The following is a 23,931-nucleotide window of genomic DNA, read 5'->3' as shown; positions in this document are numbered from 1 at the left end:
CACAGGGTTCAATGTTGGGTCCACTGTTGTTTTGTATATTTATCAATGATATTGATGAAGGTATATCAGGCTTAGTGTCGAAGTTTGCAGATGATACAAAGGTTGGCATGGTTGTTAATGACAGTAATGGCAGTGTGCTACTGCAACAGGATCTAGAAAATTTGGGAAGATGGGCTGACAAGTGGCAACTGAAGTTTAACATTGACAAATGCAAAGTACTACATATGGGTAAAGTAACCCCAGAGGAACGTACCAACTGTATGGTACTACACTTAGGGTGGTAGAAAATGAAAAAGACCTGGGAGTAATTGTGCAGTCAGATATGAAGTTTTCTGAACAGTGCAGACAGGCTGCAAGAGCAGTCAATGATATACAGGAATTTTGCTAGCAGGGAAAAGGAGGTGATTGTCCCTCTGTATAAGGCAATGGTCAGGTCACGCTTTGAGTACTGCATACAGGTCTGTAGGCCTCATTTTAGGAAGGGTGTAGATTTTCTTGAGTGTGTACAGAGAAGGGCAACAAGATTGGTGAGGGGAATGAAGGGATCCTCTTACCAAGAGAGGCTTAAATTCTGCAAATTGCAGTGGCTGGAGACTAGGCACCTGTGGGGTGATCTGATTGAGGTGTATAAGTTTTCGAATGGATTGAGCACGCTGAATTCTGATGGGATTCTTCCTCTTGTTCAGATTACGAACCTAAGGGGGCATAAATGTAGAATAGATGTGTGGAAATTTGCCTTTAGCCAGCGGGTGGTTAATTGCTGGAACAAACTTCCATCTGTCATTGTGCAAGTTGATGGGTTAAATAAATTTAAGGAGGAACAGGACAAACATTTAGAGGGAATGGTTGTGTGAATTTTTTTTTATTTGGCTGATGCTTCATAAGCTCATATGCTTGCTTTCTTGCATCACATGCCATGACTACTCCTACTATATATGGAAAAACAGAATGCCCAAATATAGAATGGCAGTACTGTTATTAAAAAACAGTTGTGAACACTCTCCTTTTGATGATTTGATCAATGGGAATATATTTTTTTCTGTTTTCTTTTCACATTCATCTAGTGAACTGAACAGTGTTAAAAATATGAAATATCTTTACAGAAAAGACATTTATGAGGTAGTTATAATTGATGCTTTAAAAGAATTTTAATATTATTGTTGCTCTCCAGTGCATTTAAGTGTATGGAAATAATGAAGAAGAAATGAAAGAATTTTTAGAAAAATTGATGAAATAAACCGTTAAAACAAGAACTTGTAGAATTAGTAAAAGATGTCAGTGGTATTGCATTCAATGTCTGAATATTTTCTCATTGTTTGCATTGAGTTAATATTCAGACATTTACTGCAATACCACTGACATTTAGAATGATAGTTATTGCTGGTTAGAATGTATCTGATTACCAACAATAGAGAATTGCACAGATAAAAAGGTTATTGCCATGTCTTCGCATCCTTGTAATAAGGTAATTGGGGAAGATCACAAAAATGAAGGAAATAAACCTTTAATACAATTTTAAATTGGATTAAGGTGGCATTTGAAGATCTTATTAATTTTATGCAGATTAATAATAAGTCTGCCGCACAGGATGTAATGATAGTGAATAATATTTATTCTTAAATTTATAAATTTTTATTCTCAATTTTTGACCAGTAGGGAAAATTGTGAATCAATTAATGTTGCAAGCACCTTAGAGAACTGTTTCTGATAAAGAGCTAGTAGGAAGAATGTTGGCTCCTGTCATTCAGAGGCCAGAAAACGTGGCTTAACAGAAACCAGAAAACATGATTCTTGTTTAATCGTGGGAACAGCACTCATGCTGTTCTCCCTTACTTTACCCCTCTCAGGCATGATTAATGACTATACAACTATACCTATAAATATCTGATGTTGATCAAAACACACATTTTATATAAATTCAGCATTTTATTATTGTACATATTATTTGCATATATGGCTATGAAATTTGAAAAATAAAATCCAATAACAGAATAAAAAGAATAAAAATTATATAAAGTAGGGTTTTCTGCATTGGTTCACTGATTATCTAACTTCTGTTGTCCAATTAAGTTCAGATCCCAAGGAAATTGAATAAAAGGACTTTTACTCTACTCTAATTATTTTTGACTCTTGTCATTACATTTTTTTACATTTTTTTATTATTGGATTTGTTTTATATTTGCAGGATCAGCTTTCGAAGGTGCCTGTGTTGGAATACATGTAGCAGAAATACGGAACAAGAATTTATTTTTGTTTTTTCAACAGTTGTGGGCATTGCTATTAAAACGAATACTATACACCTTGAGAAACAGAATTTTGACTCTATCACAGGTTATGTTACCACCATTATTTTTGATACTTTGTTTAGTTATACTCAAAACATTACCACAAAATGTGAATGCTCCTCCTTTGGAGTTGAACTTAAAACCATTTCGTGGAACTCGTGTAACATATACTCTTGACAAAGATACCTCTGGAAAAGAATTTATACATGAAACAGCTAAACATTATATTTCACAACTACTTCCTGAAGATAAACCTGATTTTGTGAATGCAACAGATACTGATATTATAACTTACTTAATTAAGCAAGGTGAAAAAGATATTGGGAATTACAACCTTCATTTTATGATTGGTGCTAGTTTCAACTATAATGCCTCATCTAATACATCTGAGTTCCTGGGCCTTTTCAATGATCAAGCTTTGCATACCCCAGCCATTTCTTTATCAGCCATGGATAATGCCATTCTGAAATGCTACAGGAATACTTCTCAAATACGTGCTACAAACCATCCATTTCCACGAACAAATAAAGATCAGGTAATGGTATTTATTCATTTACTTATTAAAAGTTATAAAAATGCTACTTGTAATAATGATTAATCAATTAGTGCTATTCTTATGATATATATTCTTGTTAAAAATACTTCTCAATACTAATGTTTTGGAAACTTTTTCAAGCTTTAAGAGAGCATGTTTTCATCATCATCCAAGTCTGTTAAACCGAATATATGTACAGGTTTCTATTATAGTAAAAATCAGTCCTTCAGGATTATCAACCTTCTGTTTACTATTTTACTCCATTCTTCTTATTTCCCCATTAGATCTTTAGACCTTGCCTTAACAAGTTCTCTTTCCTTTAATGTTTTCTTGATAACATCAGTTCACTTTCTCTCTCTCTCTCTCTCTTAATCTCCTTCAGACTGTTACCACACATTGTCGCTTTGAATATCTACTTAGCTAAACCTCTCTTCTCCATCAGGTTAATGTGGTTAGCTGTTTTGAGATTAGAGTCATTCATGAGTTGGATGTAGGAAATAATTTTAACATTGCTTATTTGGACTTTAGCAAAATATGTGATTCTGTCCTGCACATGATGTTACTATATAAATTGAACATGTTGATATCAGGGGATAAGATTCTATAGGGGGAGGCTGCAAGAGTGCATCAAACCATTAAGATTAATTATGAGGGCACCATTGAACTCAGGGGTAGTTCCTTTAGATTGGAGAAGTGCCAAGTATTGCCAATCCATAAAGCTGGTTCTAAGAGCAAAGCAAACAACTACAGAAAGGTCAGTCTAACTTCAGTGCAGAGCAATTTCATGAAGAATTTATTAAAAATGTCAAAGAAGGAATCTATATAGAAGCTGTATTGTGAAGGAAACTCATCACGGTTTTTTAAAGAATAAATCTTGGTCAAGTAATATGATTAACTATTTTGAAAGAGTTTCTCATGAGTTGAATGTTGGAAATAATTTTGACATTATTTGGATTTTAGCAAAGCATCTCATTCTGTCCTACTGAAGAGGTTACTGTATAATCTAGAACATGATGGTATCAAGGATAATTTTGTAGAGAGGGTGTAGCTGAGAGCAAAAGAGAAAGCACAGTTTTTTATATGCAGAGGAAGCAATACTTGTGATTGGCTTATGCCAAGAGAGATTAGATGTCAGAGTAATCCCTAATGGAGATATGTGATCTTGTCTAGAAATCTGATAAGCATAACAGCAGAATTAGAAGGATTTTTGTGAGATATAAGACAGGACTGAATTTTAGAATGATTGAATTAACTAAGTTATCTTTGCCCTGCTGTAGAATTACCTGGAGATCAGCATTTAAGGAATTGATAGTTGAAATTGGAGCAGTTGAAGCTGTTTGTTGAGAGCATGGTTTCTCAAACTGGAAGGTGGAATGCAATGTGCCATCATCACCAAAACTATAGGTAGGATTTCTGGTCACTGGAAGAAGGTCATTAATATACAAGAAGAGAAAAGTGGGAGAAAGAATTGAACCTTGGGGAACACCAGCATTACAGGAGAAGTTATAAGACAACCATCAACCATTGCCTGCAGTGAGCAGTCAGAGAGAAACTGTACCCAGTTACAAAAAACAGTTGGCAAACCATAAGATGGAAACTTATTTAGAAGATCTTTATGCCAAACATGATCAAAAGCCTTTGAAATGTCAAGAACAACTATTTGAGTTTCACCAAACTTTTCCATTGAATTGGTCCATAGATGGGTAACATAAGCCAGTATACACCATTGGATTCACAGTGATGGAATCCATACTTGGGGATTCATTGATCAGATGGAAGGTTTCTAGATAGTTTAGGAGTTGGTACTTAATGGATTTCTCCATTACTTTAGAAAAAGTTGAAGTTCAGTGAGATGATAATTGAACAGGAAGAATTTTTCATTCATTTTAGGAACTGGCTGGATATGAGCAAATTTCCAAGCAGAAGGAAAAACTCTAGTGGAAAAGAAAGTGTAAAAGGGGGACACAGAACAGTATTAAACTCATGAGGTTTTGAGAACCAGTGGAGAAATACCATCAGGACCTAGTGCTTTCTTGGCATAAAAATTCTTCTGACATCCTTTTGACAGAAGACAGTGTACTGGGAATGGTAGGAGGTGGTTTACCAAGATGATCAGTACAAAAATTAGAAGAAAAGTAGGATGTTAGCAGGTTGACTTTATCTTTAGCTGAGGTGTCAGTAGAACCATCCAGTTTTAACAGAGGTTGTTATTGTTATTGGCGCCTCCATAGCCAGGTGGGAAGGAGCAGCAGTGCGTAGCACACGCTTCTTGATTAGACCGGGGTTCGAGCCCCTCACCACCAAATACGGAGGATGCGGAAAGGTCAGGGAATGACCACCGCATATCCCGGAGCAATATGGCCTTAGTTGCTAATGCCTCTAAAAACCAAATAAAAATAAGTTATTGTTATTTTGGTTTTTAGGAGCATTAGCAACTAAGGCCATTTGCTCTGGGATATGCGTTGGTCATTCCCTGACCTTTCCACATCTTCCGTATTTGGTGGTCATGGGCTCAAACCCCGCTTTAAGCTTTAATCAAGAAGCGTGTGCTATGCACTGCTGCTCCTGCCCACCTGGCTACGGAGGCACCTTTAACAGAGGTGGGAAAAAGTTGTGGCCCATAGCTCTGGCAAGAGACCAGAATGTTTGACTACCATTTGGACAAGAAGCAAGTTTTCTGCTCTTAGTCTGTTCATAATCTAGTTTGGACTGATTAATAATTTACAATTGTTGCGAGCTTTGGTGTAAGCAAAAAAAAAAAAAAAAAACCCCAGGAATTTGGATGCAAGCCAATTGCGATGTGCAATATTCTTATCTTGAACAGCCTCAGCACATTTATTGGAAAACCAAGGTTTAGATAAAGGACAAGATTTTAAAGTGGGGTGTGGAATAAAGGATTTCATCCCTACAAGAATAATTTCACTGACACGATCTGAGCAAAACATTGACATCGAAATGTTTAAAGCAGTAACTCAACCGAGGAAAGGAATAGATATCTTGCAGAATATATAGGTGGATTGCAGAATGACTTCAGAACAAGAGGCAGGTGATCATGATTAATATTTACTTTTCAGATTGGGTGCCAGTGTTAAAAGTGGGATCCCTAACAGTTTAATACTGGAACCATTGTTTCTGATTTTCTTAAATGACATTGAGGATTACAAAGGGTGATAACAAAATTTAAAGATGATATTAAGATGAGGAGTGGTTAATGACTAATGCTAAGCAGCACGCTATCATAATGACTTGGATAGGCTTTAAGGATAGTTAGAAAAGTGGTAGCTATGTTTTAATGCTGCAACAGTGCACGGTAATAATAACCCCAGATTGCTTATATATTAGAAGTTATTGAGTTAGACAGTACAGCAAGGGAATGGGGGGGGGAGATATATGAGCATTTGATTCAGGTAAGTGTGAAGTTTTCCCTGCAGTGAAAACAGATGGTGAGGTTTGTATGAGTTATTGAACATTTGCTTGCAGAGATAGGGATGGCATAATTCTACTGCATAAGGCAATTAATAATAGTGAGACTGCACATGGAATACTGTGTCCAAGTAGGAAGCTCACACCTAAAAAAAAAGGTAAAGATGGGTGATTTGCTTGAAAAATTGCCAAAAGAGCACCTGTGCAAGGAAAGACTGAATATGTGAGCTACAGAAGTGGGTAATTAGGCACCTAATTAGGTGGGGTATCTTATTGGGGTCTGTTATGATTTGAGATGTTATGATGTGTGTTATGTTATGATGATGAAGAGGTTGAAGAAATGTACACTGAAATTGAGAGTCTTCTAGATGAGCAGAAAACCCACTACACTATTATTATGGGGGACTTCAATGCTAAGGTTGGAAAAAGCAAAACAGCGCAGAAAGAGGAACTATAGGAAATTTTGGAATTGGTGAAAGAAATAAAAGAGGTGAAAGACTTGTGAAATTTGCAGAATCTCAAGGAATGTCAGTAATGAACACTTTTTTCAAGAAAAGGGTGAACAGAAAGTGGACATGGAAGAGTCCAAATGGATTAACAACTAATGAAATCGACTTCATCCTCACTAACAGAAGATATATTGTGAATGATGTTACCGTCCTGAATAAGGTAAATGTTGGAAGTGATCACAGAATGGTAAGATGTACACTTGATATAGATGTAGGAAAGGAAAGGAAAAAACTGACTCGAGTAAATAATACAAAGGTCTTTGAGATAACAGAGGAGGAGAAAAAGCAGTATGTACTGGAACTTAAGAACAAGTTTGAGCTTCTGCAGACTGCTCAGGACCAAAATATTGACGAGGAATATTACAACTTTCTGAAAGTGATAAAGCCCAAGAAACCTATAGGGAAACAGAAATCCAAAGAAGAAAAAATTAGTCAAGAAACACTTGTCATGATGAACCAAAGACGACAAATGAAGAGCAAGAAAAACACTGACAGGGAGAAAATTGAGTATACTGAGTTATGTAAAGCCATTAGAAAGGGACTCAGAGAGGACATAAGAAGATTTAACACAAGAAAAGTAGAACAAGCATTAAGGGAAAACAAAGGATTTAAATCAGCAGCCATGAGCAGTAATACAGAAAGACAAATGATACTGAAACTGAAGAATAGCGATGATGTACTTATAAACAGCAGAGAAGGCATAATTGAAATAGCAGAAGACTACTATAGAGAATTATACAAGGAGCGAGGGAATGATACCAGCAGTGGGGAAGATGGATTGCAAAGTAGCAACACATACGACATACCCGATATTCTTCCTGATGAGGTAGAACATGCATTGAAGAAAATGAAGAATCGGAAAGCCCCGGGGGAAGATGAAGTTACTGTAGAGTTGTTAAAATTGGGAGGAAGAGACATAACGCAAAAACTGGCAAGGCTCTTCACAAAGTGCATTAGAAAAGGTGTGATGCCTAAGCAGTGGAATAATGCAATCATAGTTTTGCTGCATAAGAAAGGAGATAAATCAGAAATTGGAAATTATAGACCAATTAGCTTGTTATCCCATATCTACAAGTTGTTCACAAGGGTCATTACTAACAGATTAGAAAGAATACTTGATGAGAATCAACCGAAAGAGCAAGCTGGCTTTAGGACAGGATTCTCAACTATGGATCACCTTCACGTAATATCACAGCTAATGGAGAAAGCAAATGAATATAAAACACCATTATGCCTGGCATTTGTGGATTATGAAAAGGCATTTGACTCCATACAGCATAAGGCAATGTTTCGGGCACTGGAAAGACAAGGCATAGATACTCCATATATTATGATTTTGAAGAAAATATATGAGAGTGCTACATCCTTTATTAGACTAGACAAAGACAGTAGCAAATTTAAAATCGAGAAAGGAGTTCGACAGGGAGACACAATATCTCCGAAGCTGTTTACTGCTGCCCTTGAGGAAGCTTTCAGAAGATTAGACTGGTCGCAGAAAGGAGTCAATGTGAACGGAGAGTACCTAAACCATTTACGATTGGCAGATGACATTGTGGTCATAAGCCACGATCCCAAAGAATTAGAGGAAAATCTTAATCAGTTATGCACAGTTAGTAAGGATTTTGGACTAAAGATGAATATGGCTAAAACAAAAGTAATGATGAACAAGTATGCCACAGAAAGGGAAATAATGATTGAAGGAGCAGTAATTGAAAACGTGGAGTCATATACTTATCTGGGACAAGTTATTAGCTGTAATAATGATAAATGGCTGGAAGTCAAGAGAAGAATAAATTTTGGATGGATAGCATTCAGGAAATATAGTCACATACTGAAGAGCAATATCCCAGTTTGTCTGAAACGTAAAATAATGAATCAATGTATACTCCCCACCATGACTTATGGAAGTGAAACTTGGGCACTCACCAAAAGAATGGAAGAGAAGCTGAGAACTACACAGCGAAGAATGGAACGAATCATATTGGGAATCAGACTGTTAGATAAGAAGAGAAACACATGGATTAGGCAGCAAACTCAAGTAAAGGACATTCTTATCAAAACTAAAGAACTAAAATGGTCTTGGGCAGGACACATAGCTCGAAGACATGATGACAGATGGACTAAGAAAATAACAGAATGGTACCCAAGAGGAGCTAGAAGAAAACCTGGAAGACAAAGGCGGAGATGGATAGATGAAATTCATGAGTTTTTGGGTAGTAAATGGATGGCCAGTGCTCAAAACAGAAGGAACTGGAAAGTTGCTGGAGAGGCCTTCATCCTGCAGTGGATTGAAAATGGCTGATGATGATGATGATGATTTGAGAGGGGATAGTAAATTGAATAAGGGTGACATTTTCACTTATAAATACTAGGGAACATAATTCAATTTATGGATTGTAGGAACTTTTCTTTTAGCCATGCAATGAAATAAATTACCTCAATGGGTAGTTGAAGCTGACAGCTTGGGAAAATTCAAGTCATCTGAATCAGATGACTTGAATTGTTCAAGAGTAGTTTCCATTTCAAAATAGTGGCTTTCACATATAATATGCTTCTTGCAACACTTTATTCACTTCATGTGTAATAGATTTGAAGTGGATAGAATGTTGCAGTAAGTTGGCTGTTTTTTGACATGAATCTTAGTCACTCCCCCCCCCCCCCGTATTTCTACCAGATTTGAGCCCTTTTAGTCCATATTTTAAGAAACCCAAAAGTGATATGGGACAGTTCCCTATTAGGTAGATATTGTAGTGATGTACCTATAATGGCCATTATTGCCTTGCATACTACATAATTTACATGCAGTCTGTGTTGTCATATAGTAGAAACAACTTATTCAATATCTTTGCTTTTTGTTTCAAACTGCGTCACTCAGTGATGCTTTAGCACCTGCAAATAATAATAACGACCGGTCTGTGAAATACCTGGTGTTGCAAAACAATGTCCTTAGCATTGCAAGAGAGAATCAACATAATTTTTTTTGTGGAAATGTAGCATGAAATTTTGTCAGTGGAGGGAAGTCTTTGTTTCTCAACATTTGATTGCTACTTTGATTCTCTGCCTTAATGATTAATCTGTGATTCGTTGAATGTGACAATGGATGATAAAAAAAAGATCTTGTTCCACTTTTATACATCAACTCATCCTTACTTACCTATGAGTAAGGCTCCTGGAATTGATGGTATATACCCAATAATTTTGAGGTTAGCCACAAGAGTACATTGAACCTTTAAGGTTAATTATTAGGGTATCAGTACTCTCAGGTAAGATTCCTCTGTATTGGAAAAATGCCAATGTATCATCAATACATAAAGACACTCTTAAGAGTGAAGTCGATAACTACAGATCAGTCATTCTGATTTCAGTGATAGGAAAAATCATGGCACCAATGATAATTCATTTCTAGAAATGCAATGGTATTGCGGGATATTTATACAGAAATGGAATTCTTTTGTTGAGAGAAAATCATGTTTAACTAATCTGGTTAGCTAATTTGGCACAGTTATTAATGAGCTGGATGTAAGAAATAATTTTGACATTGTTTATTTGGATTTTAGCAAAGCATTAGTCTCATGAGTGGTCACTGTATAGGCTGGAACATATTAGGATTAGGGTGGTTGCAGGACAACAGGCAGAGGGTTTGGATTAATGATTACTCTTTAGATTGGTCTAATATTAGAAGGGGAATCCTACAAGGATTGGTTCTGGGAACAATCATTTCTGATTTTTGTAAATGACATCAACATAGAGGTAGAAATGTTTCAAAGTAATGTCAAAATTTGCATGATGTGAAGATTGGGAGTGTGGTTAATAATCAGCACCAAACAGCACACCTTCAGAATGAGTTGTATAGGCTTCAAGGGTGATCAGAAAAGTGGCAGCATGTTCTTCAATGCTACAAACTTATACTTTTGGTGGGGTAGAATTAAAAATAGTAAAGGAAGAAATGGATTTGGGAGTTATGCTAAGGGCAGATACGAAGTTTTCCAAGCAGTGCAGACAGATGGCAAGGAAGGCCCATGGGTGATTTGTTTGTAAACGTAAGGAGGTTATAATCCCACTGTATAAATTAATTGTGAGACTTATACAGTGTGATTTAGTTTTGTGAGACTTAATTTTGGAATACAGGCATACCTTGAATAACGAATAGGAAGCGTTCCACGAATTTACTTCGTTAAGCGAAACTTTGTTTTCAGAGGTAAAAATACTATGGCCAGAATAGGGATACGTTCCTACGTAAAGAAAATGAAAAGCTTTTTTTTCGAACAAAGAAAAGTTTTATTAAATAAACAGTCAACTTACATACAAAGTGAAATCACATTTTAAAATATGAGTCTAAAGTTGATTGCTTATGCTTTTTTTCTCTTTCTCTTTCATTTAACAATTGCCTATACGGAGTTATTGCATTTAACACTGATCGCTTAACAATAAAACTTCTTCCTAAATCAGGATCATTTTCACTAAAAAAATTTAAAACGTTTTCAATGTCATTTAAGCATCTTTTTAAATCTTTGGTTGTTAACACTTTTTCGGCAGGAACTTCTTTAACTTCGTCTTCATTATCTTTGTCTTCGTTGCTAACAAGGTTTTCTAAATCTTCCATGAAAAACCATCACCTTCTGCATTCAATAAATTTCTAACATCCTCTTCATCGACATTTTCGAAACCTATTGATTGAACCATCTGGATAACTTCATTTCTAATTTCTTGGATGTTATTTTCTTCTTCTAGTACAACTTCTGGCCATATTTTGCGCCAAACTCCATTTAAGCATTTCTTAGTGACTTCTTTCCAAGAACTATCAATGTTTTCAATTGCGTTTTTAATGGTGTAGTTTTTCCAAAAAGTTTTAACTGTCATTTCCTCTTTATCCTCTAGTTCAGTTAAATTGCTTAATGTTCAACGCAGATAATAAGCTTTAAATGATGCTATTACTCCCTGATCCAATGGTTGAATCAGGGAAGTTGTTTTTGCTGGAAGAAACACAACTTTGACAGGAATGCATGTGTCCAACGTATTAAGATCAGTAGGATGTCCCGGAGCATTGTCTAACAACAAAAGAGCTTTTTCTTCAAAGTTGTTTTTTTGACAATACCGTTTTACTTCAGGACAAAAGTGGTTAACAAACCAATCAGTAAATAACTCCTTGGTAACCCACGCTTTTCTATTTGCTTTCCATATTACAGGTAAATTCATTTTTATGTTACCTTTTAACGTCCTCGGATTTTCTGAATGGTAAACTAATAACAATTTTAATTTATAATCGCCAGAGGCATTTGATCCAAAGAGTAACGTTAAACGGTCTTTGGCTGCTTTGAACCCAGCAGCTGATTTTTCTTCAATAGAAATGAAGCTTTTTGTTGGTAGCCGTTTCCAGAACAAACCGCTTTCGTCAACACTGAACACCAAATTTGGTGGAAAAATTTCACGTTCAATTATTTCCTTTAGTTTTTCTGGAAACTTATTTGCAGCTTCTCCTGTTAATGTTACACTATGAATCCTGGCCCGTTTTTTAAATTTCTCGAACCAACCACGAGAAGCCCCAAAGGTTTCCGTAATTTCTTCAGTTTGTTTAGATTTCAGGTGATTAAACTGGAATATTTTTTTTATGTTAAATGGGGCTTGAAATTGCGGACTTCGTTATATCGAAGCTTCGTTATCAGAGGTAACGTTAACCGAGGTATGCCTGTACTGTGTTCACGTATGATAACTGCACTTAAAAAAGCAATGCACATGGTGAAACTGGCAAAAGGGTGCCCAATAAGTATTTGAAAAGAGAAGTAAAATGAATGAGAGTGAAATTTTCTTTGTATAAATGATTCCAGAATTAGGGGTCATAAAACTTCCACATTGCATGGATTGTCCCAGAAGCTTTTGCTGCACTATCCAAGAAATAAATGAAATAAAATAACTAAATAAAAAAAATATATAAAAGTATGTAAAATTTATTTTATATATTTGTATCTTAAATATTTATTTTATATATTTGTATCTTAAATATTTATTTTTATAAATGATAAAAAATAAATACATAAAAAAATAAAATAAACCTATATGTTTCCCTATGAACTTATTCCAGCAATTAACAACTTTGTGGTTAAAAGAAAAAAAGTCCTGCAATAAGAGCAGATAATTTGCTAAATCCAGTCTATATTTCTTTTCCCATAATTTCAATTTATGGCTTCTAGTTCTAGAATCATAACAGTGAAAATTTTGCTGTTATAAATGGTGAATCCAGTCCATAAGTGTACAAGATAATCCAAAGTGTCTCTTGGCTACTTTTTCCTAGTGTCACACAAAAATAAGTAAAAAAAAAAAAAAAATTGTTTAATTATATCAGCCATTACGAAATATACTTTCCATGTCATTGTAAACACAAATAACTAATAGCCTCATCCATGTATGAGGTGCATGCTGTTCCACTCTGGCCTCTTTCAGAACTTTTCAAACTCCTTTTAAAATAAGAGATTCTCTTACTATTAAAAATTTAAAAGAAACTGAGAGAAAAAAATTTAAATTAAAGAAAAATTTATTTCAAATCCAATGATTCAATCACTTGTGAATGATAAAATTAATTGTGATCTGATCAGGAGTGATCAATGTTTAACTATCCACAAAGTTGCTAATGAAATTGGTCTTTCTTATGAGACATGTTAATCAATTTTAATGCACGATTTTTGATTGTCACATGTATTCTTGCATTCTCACTAATGATTACAGAGTGCAAGTTCTCATGTGTCTGGATCTCTATCAGTGTACTGCTGACCAACACATTGTTTCTTCAGTCATTATTGATGAAGAATTGTGGATATAGCTCTAACCTGAAAACAAATTCCCAGGACTCTCATTGGAGGACTGCCTTCTCCAAGGCTCAGAAAACTAAGACAATCTAAATCAAATGTGAAGATCATGTTTATCATATTTTTTGATTTGTTTATTATGAATTTGTCATACGTGGTTAAACAGTGAACCAGAAATTCTACAAAAAATTTTATGGCAATGCTGATTGGTGAAAACAGCCAGAAAAGAGTGGGTTTTGGGGAATTGGTGCTTCAATCATGACAGTGCTGCTACACACTCGTTGCTTTCCATTCAAGAACTTCTTACAAATTATTCCATCACTGTGGTCCTACATCTGCTATACTCACTGAATTAGTCCCCTGTGATTTTTTGTTTTGTTTCCCAAGCTTCAAGTCTCCTTGAAAGGTCACAGACTTGCAACAACTGAGGAAATTATTCAGAATGTGATACAGGAACTATCCAGTAAAAGCCTATCGGGAATGCTTCCAGAAATTGCAAAATCACTGGAATGGGTACATACAGTTTCAGGTTACTTCAGAGGAGATCCATCCAAATAGCCAATATGCTTCATTTCTCAATTATTACAGTCCTCAAACTTTCTAATTACCCCTATTACGCTAAACTTGGTTAGACTTGAATTGTCTCAGTGTTTCACATGGAGTTCTGGTAATTCAGCTGCAGCACTATTTTCATATTTTGAAATGCAAGTTTTACATGAAATATTATAATAGTATTGTTGAATCCATAAGAGATTAAGAACAACAACTTAGATATTTAGAATATAGCCAGAACTTGATTTATTCAGAAATGTGTATGAGTTCATTAAAAAGATACACTGGTGTGCAAAATTTAAGGACCAGTCAGGTTTCCACCTGTATCTTCTCATAGGGGTGGTCTGAATATGGGAAAAGCATACTAAAGGAACCTCATGAGGTACAGAAATTATGAAGGAAACAACACCGACACAACAACGGAAACAAAACGGTATAGAGGGACTTTATTCAAAAATGGCAACATAGCATTGGCTGCCATGATACAGATGCATCACTGCCAAGGATGGAACAAAGAGAAGAGGAGATATGGCCACCCCTAATGTCGATGCAGGCTTTGCATCACCTGTCCACACTTAGAACAATGTTGTTGATAAGCTCTGCGGTAAACGTCCATTCCTCTGTCAGCACCATCTTCAGCTGGTGAACATTTTCTGGTGGCTGTGGACGTGCCACTAGGCGTCTCCCCAAAGCGTTCCATATGTGTTCGATGGTATTTAGATCGGTGGGAAATGGGCAGACCAATCCATACGAACAATGTCCTCACTTTCCAAAAGCATATCACAGCTGCAGTGTGATGGGGGTGTGGCACTATCGTTCATAAACACAAACTTGGGGCCAATGGCACCTCGGAACAGACGCACATGGGGAAGGATTACCTCAGTACAGTAGCATGCACTGGTTACGGTACCGTCTTCCAGTATCTGGAGTTGTGTACGTCCATCCAAGATAACGCCTTCCCCAGATGAGAACACCTCGACCGCCATATCGATCCCTTTCAGTGATGTTTGCAGGGTGATACCGTGTGCCAACCTCTCACCAGATTAACTGACGTCCAGATTCGCTACTATGACTGAATCTACTCTCATCAGTAAAGAGTACCTTAAGTAAACGTTTTGTGGTTGTAACCTTTAGAAATAGTGTTGATCCTTAAGTTTTGCATACCAGTGTAAAATAAAATAATAATAATAATGAAAAAAAAAACTGCTGGTCTACTGGTTATATTAATAAAAGTCTTATGTTCACCTACATTTCTGTTGTAAGTGGACTTTATATTGATAGTTTGATTAATGGTATCTTAATTTCATGTGATCAATTGTGTGTTTTAAGTATTATTTTAAATTTAGGTTTTAATAGAAAAGACAGAAGGGGCTGCAGCCTACCAGATTGCTCAAAATATAGTCTTTGGAATGTCATTCTTATTGTCTAGCTTTGCAGTTTTCCTTGTAAAGGAGAGTTCCAGTAAATCAAAACATTTACAAAGAGTGAGTGGAGTTAATTTAATTACCTTCTGGCTTGCTACTTTTATATGGGATTTCATCAACTACTTAATACCATGTTTGGTCATACTGTTGGTATTTTACTGCTTTGAAACAGATAGTTTCTGTTCTCCAGCTGAACAAGGTAAGAATATAACTGATTACCATTTAAAAATTTCTCTGAGGTGTGTATATGAAATCTGATTCTTGAACTACTACTTTTTTTCTTTTTTTAACTATTTATTTTTTAAATGGTACTACCTAATGAAACTATAGTACTTTGGTTACTGTGCATGAGTTAAGGAGACAGAAGACACTTGTTGATGTTGAACTTGGGTTTTTGTAGAATATGATTTTCAGGAAATAAGGGGTGTAGTGGTATTTTAAAGAAAAAAAAGTAGAAGGAATAAACAAGGGGGAGAAAAAGCTAGTTCACTGAGTTTGGAATTGAGAATGGATATTAACTAGCTGATGTATGAGTATATATTCAGATGGTTTGAAAGAAAGAGACAGAAACATGTGCTAATTCAGATGAACAGTGCCCATGGAATGTCTGTGTGATGAGAAGTAAATGAGTTTATAAGTATGTGAGAATTAATTATGTGCCTGTTCCCACTCAAAAAAAAATCATTCAAACTACAATAGACTTTCAGAATAACGGCACCTTTGGGGATTCAAGATGCCATTATTTCAATTTTTCTGTTATCTAGAAAGTTTTATTTTTAATATATTTAATGTAGAAATAATGAGACTAAATAAGGAATAGAGAGATCAGGAATGCAATTTTATTAACAGCACATAAAAAAACAAACAACGTTGTATTCTGCCATTAATACAGTCCTACTTAAGTCAGTTCTATTTTCTATTATATAAAATTTGTCACTAAGCTTTAATTTAATGTTCTTGTTTTCTTCTCTGTATGAGGTTTATTAACTTTAGGAGCCTTAGTGAAAGGTTTTTAATTTAAAATAAATGTAAAACAGTGGTATAATCCATGATATCAGTACAGAATTCAGAATTTACTTTCAAAATGGCAAAGTTAAATACAGTAATCACGTGACTTGCCATTTTCTTTTTTCAGCCCTTCAAGACATCTACACTGTATATAAACATCCGATAAATGTGCCATTAGCTCAAATGTTCTGTTATTTGTGATACCGTTATTCAAATAGTCTACTGTACTATTTGAATTCAAATAGTACAGTAGACGTTATTCAAATAGTCTACTGTACTAACTCAATCAAAAAGAGAGCAGTCAGAGTGAATTTGTGATTTGTACAGGGTCAAAAGCTGTTTAAAAGAAACGTAATACTGAGAGTGAAAGGGGGAACATAGATTTTTACCTGGACACACACACACAGCAACATTTATGATGTGCTTATGCCAAGAAAGGCTAGAAATCAGGATTATCCTGGTAAAGATATGTGATCACAATCTGGAAATGTGATCTTGTTGAATATAAGCTTGGTAATAGTAGACTTTTCTTTCAAAAAAAAAAAAAAAAAAAAAAAAAAATTGAGAAAAGACTGGTTTCAGAAGGATTCAGGTTAAATTTCATGTTGTTCTTGTTTTCTTCTCTGTTTGAGAATTACCTGAAGATCAGTATGTAAAGAACTGATTGTGGATATAGTTAACTTAAAGGATAGTTTCATAATCTCTGCACCAGAGGGCCAAATGCACATAGTGCTATCTATATTGGTGTTTATAAATCAAGAAAGTGTTTCTGCCACATTGTGGTGTTTGGAATTCTCACCTTCACAATAATGTTTCCACAAGACAAAACATAGTTATTGCCTCTTCATGAAAACAGTTATAGTGTCCAATCTGCTCTGTGTTGGCATTTATACAGGGGAAGATAATCACCAGGAATTTTACAAATACTTGGCATCTCCATTCACCAGACCTGATCCCCCACAGACTTAAGGGTATATTTGTATAGAGAACCCTCTTTCTTTGCATTCCCTGACTGCAAGGTGTATGCCATATCCTCTGATATGTTTCAGGCAAGTTGACCAACAGGGGCATACCCAGGGGAATGGCTGCTGTGCTTCAGTCCTACTCCTTGAAAATGACAAAATCAAAATAAATAAATTTCCTCTAGTTTAAAGCAGTGACTTTGATCCCTCTTTTCCCTCCAAAGGAAATCTGTGCATTACTGGTAAACAATGTCATGCCATGTTTTCTTGCACATTCAGATGTCCTGTCCCCATGCAAACTGGCATGAGGATACACCGAACCTTTTAGAATGCCAACATGTATATGGATTTCATAAATAAAAAACTTTATTATGGATTGCATATGTATGTGAAAACCATATTTTTATATGGTACTTCATTTTTAAATCATTAATTTTCAAAAATTATATGAGACTTTATAACCTTTGTGGCCTTCTATGCCTTAGCATATGACATATGATGCAAAAAAGCAAGCTTATACAACATCAGCCAAAAAAAAAGCACTTCCCATTTGTTACAAAAGTTTGTCTAGTTCTTCCCTGAATTTATTTAAGCTATCAACTTCCACAATGGCAGATGGAAGCTTGTTCCAACAAATAACCACTTTCAGGCTAAAGACAAATTTCCGCATATCTATTTTGCAACTGTCTTTCCTCAGTTTGAATTTATGCCCCCTCAAGTGTGTAATCTGAGCAAGAGGAAGAATTCCATCAAAATCAAGCTTATTCAAAGCCTTAAACACCTCACTCAGATAACCTTACAGGTGCCTAGTTCCAGATGCTGCAATTTGCAGAAATTAAGCCTTTTTTGGTAAGAGCACCCCTTTGTTCCCCTCACCAATCTTGTTGCCCTTCTCTACTCACTCAAGCAATTCTACATCCTTTCTAAAATAAGGCCTCCAGACCTGTATGCAATACCCAAGGTGTGGCCTGACCATTGCCTTATACAAGGGGATAATCACCTCCTTATCCCTACTAGTAAAGTTCCTGTATATCATGGACAAGATCCCCCATGAGCTGCCCTGGCAGCCTGTCTGCACTGCACTGCTCTTAAAACTTCATATCTGACGGCATAATTACCCCCTACCAGGTTTTTTCATTCTCCATTACGCTAAGTGTAACACTGCACAGTTGGTATGTTACTCTAAGTTTACTGCTGCCCATATGCAGTACTTTGGATTTAACAATGTTAAACTTCAGTTACCACCTCTCAGCCCATCTGCCCAACTTTTCTAGATCCTGTTGGAGGCACATACCGTTGTTACTATCATAAACAACTTTGCCAACCTTTGTATCATCTGCAAACTTGGACATTAATCCTGTTATACCTTCATCACTGTCATTGATAAATATGGAAAACAACAAATGTCCCAACACTGAGACATTTGTATTTCTATGTATAGTTGTTCATTGTACTCATCAGAGTCATTAGGCCTACAACACACTCCTACCCTTATTTTTGCTTTCCCAGTACTTGTAACACCAAACTGACTGAACATTGCACCGGCAACCATGTCAACTGGATGCACTTCCTTAGATTTTGTGTTTCTTAACTAACAGATGACGTTTTCAAAATTTTAGCAGAGAATGGAATTCAGGTCCTGGGGCTGCAGAAGCCATTCCTACAAAGGGCTGCTTATAAAGGTTTGTCCTTTGGAATGAAAATAGTAAAATCAACATCGAAACCACTGGTACTGGCAGCAATGCAGTGGCCAGAGTATGGGCCGCCTTGGTCATTGCAGACCGCAACATAAGTCTCAAAAATAAACATTTATTGAGTAAAGTGGCCCCTAGCCAAAAAAAATCCAGCAAATCCACCATACATATAGACATGGTGCAGTATACAATATTAACAATATTCTTATATACATGAGACGCTGTATATCATCAGTAAATTCAATTACTCGTATTACATGACAAATCAACTATACTGTGCAATGGTCATCCCCTCAGCTACAGCACAACAAGCTGGACAAGCAGGCCACAGCAGAGACTGATGAAGAGACATTGTCCACAGGTGAGCATCACAGCCTAGAGACTGATCATCGCTGGTAATCTCCAAAAGATAAACAGTTCAGCTAGCAGCCATCCACCAGCAGTCAGAGAGCTCAACAGAAGTTACTCATATTAACCAGCAAAACCAAGCTGGAAGGTGCTATTGCATGATAAAATCCAAGAAAAACAATTAAGGCTTCTTGCCAACTGTGTTGGCAGGAGCAGAAGTGGACACCCACCCATGAAGGAAACAGAGTACCAACATCCTGTCAACCTCTGCAAAGAAATTTCTCTGTTCCTATATAAAAAATAACATAGTCGTCCTTGTAAATAAAAGGGTACAGCCCACCAATTCATTCATTCATTATTCAATCTTAACTCTTCCAATTGCAAACAAATATTCCTTCTCATGAAAACAGAATTTGCAAAATTTTGAAAGGCAATAAAATTTTTCTTATTTTAATAAGTAATGGCTCAGTCCCATTTTAAAATTAAAAACAACATGTTCCCATTTTTCCAGATCACCACACGTACAGTTACATCTTTCTACAATTTGATGACTATTCAGTTTCCGTGAACTGCTAATAAGAATGTACAACATAGATTAGGTACTAACCAGCGGGTTTAATATAATTTATATCATTAACATTAGGGGAAAATTTGAATGTTATTCTACCTTTTTCTGAACAATTCCATCCACTTTGCCATTTTTGTAAAAGGAGCTCCAAAATCTTCTTCTTTTTGTTTCTTAAGTCATTTAAAGTGTTAATTTCGATGCCCAGCAACTCAGATTTTATACTCTTCTCAAATAAAAGGACAGGCTTCTAAATACTAACTGTAAATTAAGTGGCATCTTGCCAGCTAACATGTGCAAATCTTCTGTGGAAACCATTCTGCAGGCCATAACCATTTTGAGTAACATAACTCGATGTATAGAATAGAGCTTTCTGGTGTTGCTCACTTTGATTGCTTGATCAACCCAGATTGATGCACCATAAATAACAATCGGCAGAAAAATACAATCATAAATCAAATGGAGTGCTTTCCCCCATTCCACCCATATTGGCCCTGGGTGCCAAGCGTTTCCGTGGCCAAGCGATTCTTGTATGTTTGTAAAGCATTTTTTCCTCCGAGTGATAGTTTTCCTTGTTTTTCTCATAGAATTAAAATTTTCTGTTAAGTAGCTCTACTTAAAAACACTAAGAAGAGAGCCCAGAAGGAGGCAAGTACCTTTTTCTTTAATTTAGCTAGCCGTGCTAACTTACTAACTCTACGCTTGGCCACCAAGCGGCACTGCTCCTGCCTCCCCGTGGCGGAGCCAGTAACCTGGGTAGTAAAGGCAAACCCCCAGGGCAAAAAGGAGCGATCATGGATAAAAATCATTATCCAAACTTAGAGCCTTTGAGCTCAAGAGCGGAAGCTTCTAACACTGACCATGACTCAAGTCAACCTAAAAGATTGCGAAGAGAAGCAGAATGTCATGATGATTGTCCAAACTTCCTGGTGATTCATTCCCTATCTGCCAAACCTGTGGGTAAGTTATCACCATTCTTAATTTCAGAAAATCTTGGAGTCAATTGCTGGATCACCAAAAATGGTCAAAAGACTGCAATCCGGAGACCATCTGATAGAAATAGCCACCTCAAAACATTCTGAGCGGCTGTTAAAAACAACAACATTTGGTGGGTTGACAGTAGAAATTACTCCCCACAAAACACTAAATTCATTAAAAGGTGTTATCAGCAACTGGGACCTAATTACAGTCTCCGAAGAAGAACTACTCCAAGAACTCAGAAGTCAGAAAGTAGTAAATGTAAAATGGATCATGACGAAAAAAGATGGAAATCTTACTCCAACAAGATCCATCATTCTGACATTTAGCACTCCAGACTTACCATCCTCTATTAAAGCTGGTTATTTAAACTGCCGGATTCTACCAGACATCCCGAATCCTGTCCGTTGCTTTAAATGTCAAAAATATGGCCATTCCCGTTCTAGAACTCCATGCAGATGACACCATGGATATTGGACGTCCTACATTCCCAAAAAAAGACCGGAAAAAATGTCCCACGAACAAAAAACAGTTAGACAAATCATCCTCAGCTAAATCTAAATAATGTAAAACATCATACAATGTAACTGCAGAGAACTAAGTAGTCATTCTGATGACTTAAGGGATTTACTAGCTCAGTTCAATCCCATAGGTGTATGCCTACAGGAAACATTCTTGTCACCCCAAATTTCACAAAAATTCTCAAATTATGTGATATACAGACGAGATAGGAGTTCAAACTCTCCTGCCCGTGGTGGAGTAGCTATTCTTGTTAACTCTGACATTCAATCCAGGCCGATCCAATTGAGAACCACTCTAGAAGTTGTCGCAGCTCGCATTGCAGTTGGTATTTCAGTTACCATTGTTTCCATCTATATTTCGCCATCTCTACCACTTCTGCATTCAGAACTTGACCGCCTGATTTCACAACTCCCAACTCCAATTTGTCTCTTTGGTGACTTTAATGGACATCATCCATTGTGGGGGTCTGCTACAATGGATAGAAGAGGCAAATTGATGAAGGAATCCATGAACAATAAAGATTTTAATTTATTAAATTCTGGATCTCTTACTTACATACACCTAGCAACAGGATCTGTTTCTGCAATAGACTTGTCAATTTGTTCACAATCTATCTTTCCAATCATGACATGGTCGGTATTAACCAATCCCTTTAACAGTGATCACCTTCCAATTATTTGCTCACTAGAAACAAGAGTAACTCCGAATCCTGTTCAGTGATTCAACTGGCAGTTTAAAAAAGGCAAACTGGGGAGGCTATTCTGCCCAAATACTCTTAGACAGATGTTATGTTCAAAGACAACATATTGATGACGTAAATACTTATATAACCAATCAGATACTCACTGCAGCTAATGCTTCCATTCCAAAATCCACGCCTTATCGCAAACACAGAAATCACTGGGGGAATACAGATTGTTTAATTGCCAAACAGGAAAAAAACCATGCTTGGAATAATTTCTGCAAGTATTAAAGCGACAAGCTAGACAAGTTAGGCGGAAAGCGAAATGGGATTAGCATTAGCATTAGTAGAGGCATTTGATGCAAGAAAGCAAGCTTATGCAGCATCAGCCAAAAAAAAAAAAAAAACCACTTCCACTTCATCCCTCTGTTCGTTCAAAATACCTGTCCAGCTGAGCCTTAAACTTATTTAGGCTATCAACTTCCACGACAAGGGATGGAAGTCTGTTCCACCAACCAACCACCCGCTGGCTAAAGGCAAATTTCCGCACGTCTATCCTACATCTGTCTTTCCTCAATTTGAATTTATGCCCTCTCAGGTGATTATTCTGAGCGAGAGGAAGAATTCCATCAGCATTGAGCATGCTCAAACCATTCAAGGCTTTATACACCTCTATCAGATCACCTCGCTGGTGCCTAGTCTCCAGACACTGTAATTTGCAAAACTTAAGCCTTTCTTCGTAAGAGCAACCCAGCAGCTCTACATCCTTCTTGAAATGAGGCCTCCAGACCTGTATACAGTACTCTAGGTGTGGCCCGACCATTGCTTATACAAGGGAATAATCACCTCCTTATCCCTGCAAGAAAAATTCCTATATATCATTGACAATACACCATGAGCTACTCTTGCAGCCCATCTGCACTGCTCAGAGAACTTCATATCTGCCTGCACAACCACCCCCAGGTCCCTTTCATTCTCTACCACTGTCAGTGTAGTACCACAGAGTTCATACTTGCTCTGGGGTTGCTGTTTCCCATGTGTAGTACTTTACATTTGTCAATGTTAAAACTTCATTTGCCACCTCTCAGCCCATCTGCTCAATCTTTCCAGATCCTGCTCCAGCAGCATAGTGTCAGTAGTGTCCTTGACAACCCTGCCTACCTTTGTATCATCTGCAAACTTCGACATTAAGCTTGATATACCATCATCAATATCATTTATAAATACAGAAAACAATAATGGACCAAACAGTGAGCCCTGAGGAACTCCATTAATAACATTAGTCCACGACGAGCAGTGTCCATTGATTACCACTCTCTGTCTTCTCCCCCTCAGCCACCCCTTTATCCACAGCAGCAATTTGCCTCCAATGTCACACTGCTCCAATTTGTGCACCAGTCTTCCATGTGCAACAGTATGAAAAGCCTTTCTAAGGTCCAAGTATATAATATCAAAGTTATTCCCTGCATCCAGTTCCTTTGTGATTGCATCATAGTATCCAATCAAATTGGTCAGGCAAGACTTCCTCTTAACAAAACCATGTTGTGTCCGAGCTATAACTGAAGTCTTGTCTAGATGATCCTGCAGTGCTTCTTTAACCAGTGACTCCATTAATTTTCCTGGAACAGAAGTTAAACTCAGAGG

At 36.6% G+C, this 23,931-nt stretch overlaps 1 protein-coding gene across 1 annotated transcript in view; it reads left to right on the top strand.

The window, feature by feature from the left end:
* The window catches only part of LOC150076806 (phospholipid-transporting ATPase ABCA3-like), a 354,775-nt gene that overhangs the window by 246,159 nt on the left and 84,685 nt on the right, over positions 1-23,931 (top strand). The window contains exons 16-17 of the mRNA XM_090385684.1: positions 2,186-2,820; positions 15,451-15,727. Coding sequence (XP_090241810.1) covers positions 2,186-2,820; positions 15,451-15,727 — 912 coding nt within the window. The remainder of the gene's footprint in view (positions 1-2,185; positions 2,821-15,450; positions 15,728-23,931) is intronic.

The sequence above is a fragment of the Mastigoproctus giganteus genome, chromosome 12 (genome assembly GCF_048544385.1).
Source record: "Mastigoproctus giganteus isolate SK-2022 chromosome 12, ASM4854438v1, whole genome shotgun sequence".
NCBI classification, from domain to species: domain Eukaryota; kingdom Metazoa; phylum Arthropoda; class Arachnida; order Uropygi; family Thelyphonidae; genus Mastigoproctus; species Mastigoproctus giganteus.
Note: the sequence above shows the minus strand (reverse complement) of the source record. Positions and strands in the feature narration are given on the sequence as shown.